The sequence below is a fragment of the Helianthus annuus genome, chromosome 9 (assembly GCF_002127325.2).
Source record: "Helianthus annuus cultivar XRQ/B chromosome 9, HanXRQr2.0-SUNRISE, whole genome shotgun sequence".
Taxonomy (NCBI): domain Eukaryota; kingdom Viridiplantae; phylum Streptophyta; class Magnoliopsida; order Asterales; family Asteraceae; genus Helianthus; species Helianthus annuus.
Window position 1 is genome coordinate 130,917,087 of NC_035441.2, and position 5,296 is coordinate 130,922,382.

The window sequence follows — 5,296 nt, forward strand, 5'->3', positions numbered from 1 at the left end:
GGTTATTTTATCCCGTTTATAATCGGGATAAAACTAATTCTCGAAAACAACTTAATTTTCGAGTGTTATAAGGTATATATTTATATATATAACCAAATATATATATATATATATATACACACGATGCCGTGTTAGTCGTCTCGAATAAAAGGCGTAGATGGATAGTAGTACAACTATTTGTAGCTTTCGTAAGACGTAAGCGAATAAGGTGTGTGTATATATATATTTACATATATATATATTCGAAACCCTTGAAACTTGAAATATAAATTTCATCGTTTGAAATAAATATAAATCGTTATATTTATTTGATAAAAAAGTATGAAGTCATGGTGTAAAATATTCGGTCTTAAGGTGTTTGAAATAGGTATACCCGTTATATTTATCGTATAAAAGTGTTCGAAAGTATAGATGCTCGAAATAAATATAACATTATATCTATCTTGTAGAAAGTGTTCGGAATTTCGATTTTTGAAATAAATATAAACAATCACATTTATTTTATGTAAGATTTCTGAGTTTTCGTTGACTTGTATACCGTAATTGTCGATCCTTTGAAAAATACTCATTTTATGAGTTATGATATGTCGCCAAAAATAAATATACGCTTATATTTATTTTTATAAAATACGTTGCATTCCAATAGGCGTCTTTTTTATAACAAAATGCGTTTCATATGTCGGGTTTTTACAAAAATCGGGCAGAGTTTCCTCTGTTTTTGGAACAACCCGACAACTAACGTGTCGATATATTTTATCAAAATTCAACAATAATCAACGCAATGTAATCAAAATGTAATTTTCGCCAAGATATCAAAACCTAAACTAGTAAGTAATCGAGTCGGGTCGAGCGCGGTCACGTATAACTATCAAAAATCTAAACTAACGTATATTAACTCGCCACTTCTAGTTTGTTACCGGTTCTTCGAGTTGACCGCTGTTGACCCGAGTTGACTCGGGTTTGACCGAGTCTTTGACTGGCGTTGACCCGAACTGAAACCAGTTGACCGAACCATTGACTGCCTTTGACCGTTTGACCAAAATTTAACTGTTGACCTGAGCTTTGACTCGTGTTGACTGGTTCTGACCATCTTTGACCGAACCGTTGACTCGAGTTGACTCAGGTGTTGACCGAGTCAACCGGGTTCGACCCGAACGCAGCTGAGTTGATCGAGTTAATTCGCACCAGAACTGAGCATGTACTGATTTGAACCGAAACAACCTAACCAAAGCTGACCCGAAGTGAACCAAGCTAAAACCCGAACTAAAACGACTCGCCTCGTAACTGACCACCACCACCGCCTTCACTTACCGGCCGGACTGAAGCCGCCGGCTGCCATGGATATCACCATCATCATCACCGCATAGAAAGACGAAAGAAACATATGATGGAGTTTCAAGAGGAACCGATCGGAAAAATTATCAAAAACAGTTGGGTGTTTACCGGAAAAAAAAATGCGTCGAGACAGAACGCCACCGCCGCCGCCGCGGCTCCGCCGCCAACGGCGGTTCGTCACCAGAAAACGACGTTTTTCGCCGTCAATCTCCTTTCTCACTCTCTCTCCGTCGGCTCTTCTGATCTTGTTGTCGCCCGCTGCTCGCCACCACCGGAAGGTGTTGGAGTGATCTATTTCGTCGACGAGGGGGTGGGGGTGGCTGCTGTTTCACCGGAGAAAGGAAAGAGAAAGGGGCGTCGTCGTCGGAGGGGTGTTCGCTGGAGGAGCCGGAGGCATCGACACCGGTAATACGGCCGACAACCGGTCTGATTTGTCGCCTGGTTCTTTTACGGGAGAGAGAGATTGGGTTGTGAGATTGTTTTAGTGTGTTTTGAGAGGTATTGTAAACTTGTTTTGATATATAAATTTGAAAGTAGCAAGTGTATAATGACTTGTGGGTACATAAGGCATGGGAGACAATGTCTGCCAAAACATTGGGAACAAGAAAGAAAAACATGGGTTAAAAGTTGATTTGTCATTCATAAAAGGGGAAATCGCCAAAATGTCAAGGTTTTGGTCAAACCATCGAAAATAGCCTGGTCAACCGTCTCGTGGAGACGTCTGAAGTAGCTTAGACGTCTTGACGGCTGTCCAACCACATCGTGCCACGTGTCCGACAAACATGCCATTTTACCTGAACGGCTTAGACGTCTTGGCTAAGACGTTTGAGACGGCTTAAGACGTTTGAAAGTGGCTAGCTGCTAATCAATACGGCTCGAGACGTTTCCCCTCGGCTTGAGCCGTGTCTGGGCGTCTTGAGCCATTTTTGTCTCTTTAGTCGGCTTGAGCCATTCTTTTCCCTATTTTTTTGTGTATTTTTTGTTTTTTTTCATTTATTTTTTTGAGACGCCTTGTACCATTTCAAGACGTTTTATATGAATTTCAAGACGCCTTGTTTTTGAATTTATATAGATCACTTAATTTTAAAAACGAACTTTAAGAGAAAATTTGTTTTTGCTGATTATCTCACAATATGAAGGTCAAGTTTGTTGTTTATACTGGGGGGAAGTGGGATTTGATTAACGGAAACATTGAGTATGTTACCGGTGTCGATTCAAGGAGACGTGGTTTAGAAATTGAAACAGATCATTCATATAATAGTTTTTTAAACTATGTTTCTAAGATGTGTGATACTCCAAACATTACACGGTTTTCATACCGGATGTCTACGTTTACTGATCCCATCGATATTATTAATGATCGAGATGTTAGATTTTTTTTTGATCTGGCGATGCAGAATCCTTTTGAATTATATAAATTATATGTTATTCAAGAGTTGATGTTGGTTCATCTGGTTTGTCTTGTTTAAACAATTTAAAAGCTCCAGATCTAAATATTCCATTAAAAGAAAGTTTTGATATTTTAAACGATGAGTGTCCAAATTTAGAAAAAAATTATGAAAAATCTTTAACGTCTCACAACCAATCAGGTTCTTCATCTATAGTGTTCGATGCCGGTCATATATTCAATAACAAAGAAGAGATGAAGCTCGAGTTGGGAAAGAAATCTTTGTTAGAGCATTTCGAGTTTAAAGTTGATAGATCATCTAAGACGCGGTATGAAGTTTCATGCCTAGGTGATGGTTGTGAATGGCGATTTAAGGCTCATGCTATTCCTTGTGGCAATTTATGGTTTGTTAAACATATGAACGATAGTCACACCTGTTCGAAGACGCAAACACACCCACATTTTCGTCAGGCTAACCCAAAGGTTTTGGGTCACTTTTTGAAGGAACAACTAAAAGACAGTGGTAGGATATATCGAGCGAAAGAGATTGTCAAAGATTTTAGACAAAGGTTCGAGGTTGAGATAACAAACCTTCAAGCTTGGCGTGGTAAAAGCTATGCACTTGAACTACTACAAGGAACTACACGAGACTCTTTTGCGGAACTACCAATATATTGTTACAATTTAAAACTTGCAAATCCTGGAAGCGTTACACACATCTTGGTTGATGAGCAGAGTCGTTTTGAAATGGTTTTTGTTGCTTTAGGGGCGGCGGTAAATTATACATTATATACTATAGATTCTTTTATTTTTTTAAAGTAACATGGGTTTTTGTCTCATTTCATTTCATTAATTTTCAGATTCGTAGCTTTATGTTAAATCTAAGACCTGTTGTTATCATTGACGCGGCACACCTAAAGGGTGAATTTAAAGGGACGTTGTTTTTAGCAGTGGGCATGGATGGAAATAATCAGAGGATGGTGAATCTTGGACATGGTTTCTCTCAAAGCTTAGAGATTGTGTTGGTGAAATAGCAGATATGGCGATCATTTCGGATAGGGCGAATTCGATACATGTGGGTGTTAGGAATGTGTTTCCACGTGTGTACCACGGCCTGTGTTGTCGTCATTTAATGATGAATTTACGTTTGCCGTCGTCTAAAAAAAAAGAGTACGAGGCACTATGGTGGAAGACGTGTAAATCTTATCGGATGTCTGACTTTACCGAGTCATTTAATGCCTTGTGTCTTGCTGTTCCTCGAATACGCCAGGTTTTAACAAATATTGGGTTTGGTAGATGGGCAAGAGCTCATTGTCCCGGCAATCGATACCACTATATGACATCTAATAGTGCGGAGTCTATAAACTCTTTGTCTAGATTCTCGCGTAAGATGCCGATAACGCAACTTATCGAATTTTTCCGCGAGTCTGTACAAAAATGGTTTTATGACCGTCGATTGCAGGGCATGCAGGAGAGCCATTCACTTACTCAGTGGGCACAGAAGAAAATTTTAAAGAAAATTGAAGGGTCTAGAACCTGGACTGTTGCAGGCATCCGGGTAAACAGCTTTGTTGTTGATGATGGTGGGAAAAGGGGTGTAGTTGATCTTTCGAATCGTTCGTGTAGCTGTCATGTCTGGCAAGTTTCGGGTTTACCTTGTGGGCATGTGATTGCTGTTTCAAGATTTTTGGGTGAACCTGACTGTAGTCATTATGCTTTCTCGTGTTACTCAAACGAAGTATACAAAAAAACGTATGAAGAATCGATTAATCCTCTGCCTCATAGGTCTGAATGGGTAATACCAGAAGGCCTTGGCAGTGTTTTACCGCCGAATATTACAAAACGTCAATCAGGTCATCCAAAAGAAAACAACAGAATCTTGTCTCGTGGGGAAGAACCTGTTCCGGTATATTGTTCGTGTTGCCGAACATACGGACATGTTCGTGACGTTTGTTTAGATCCAATGAAATCACAGATTCGTTCACGAAAATCATCAGCAAAAGGAAAAGAGAAAGAGACAGAAACCCAGAGTTCAACGGATGACATTTTTCCATCTTATAATTTAGCAGAATTTTAGTAATATATATATATATATTTTTTTATGTTTTTATTTTATGAAAATCATGTAACAAATTCTACTTTTAATTAATACAAGAATTAAATTTTACAATCCGTACGTCAAGCCATCAAAAATTACTTGGTGTGTAGCGCCCGGCGTATAGTTCATCAGCCATGTACCGTCTATATCTGACACAAGCATCCTGCATGTTTACTTCGTTCCATGTTAATGAACGGTTGTTAACTAGATTTTCCAATAGCATACATATGATAGCCCCTGAGTTTCGACCAATATGAGCTTCGTTGTCTGGCCACACAACATCCCCCAATACTCCAAGTCCTGTACACTATCTTTCCTTGATTGTTGCCAGTATGATATACGTCCCAGAAACCATACAAATGGAGTTTGAAATTCTAAAAGAATTTGATGTATTTTCCTGTGTATGCAAAATCCTTCTCCGCAGTTACTTACGTTACAGTTAACGGGAAAATAAGCATACATTTTAAACGAACGCA

At 38.9% G+C, this 5,296-nt stretch overlaps 1 protein-coding gene across 1 annotated transcript; it reads left to right on the forward strand.

Annotated features, from left to right (window-relative positions):
• Positions 1–3,761: 3,761 nt before the first annotated feature.
• LOC118481781 lies at positions 3,762–4,799 on the forward strand. The gene has a single exon (XM_035977037.1). The coding sequence runs from the start codon at positions 3,762–3,764 to the stop codon at positions 4,797–4,799; it is 1,038 nt and encodes a 345-aa protein (XP_035832930.1).
• Positions 4,800–5,296: the final 497 nt, after the last annotated feature.

Coding starts and splice junctions, on each gene's coding strand:
- LOC118481781 (XM_035977037.1), top strand. CDS start 3,762: ATGGCGATCATTTCGGATAGGGCGAATTCGATACATGTGGGTGTTAGG.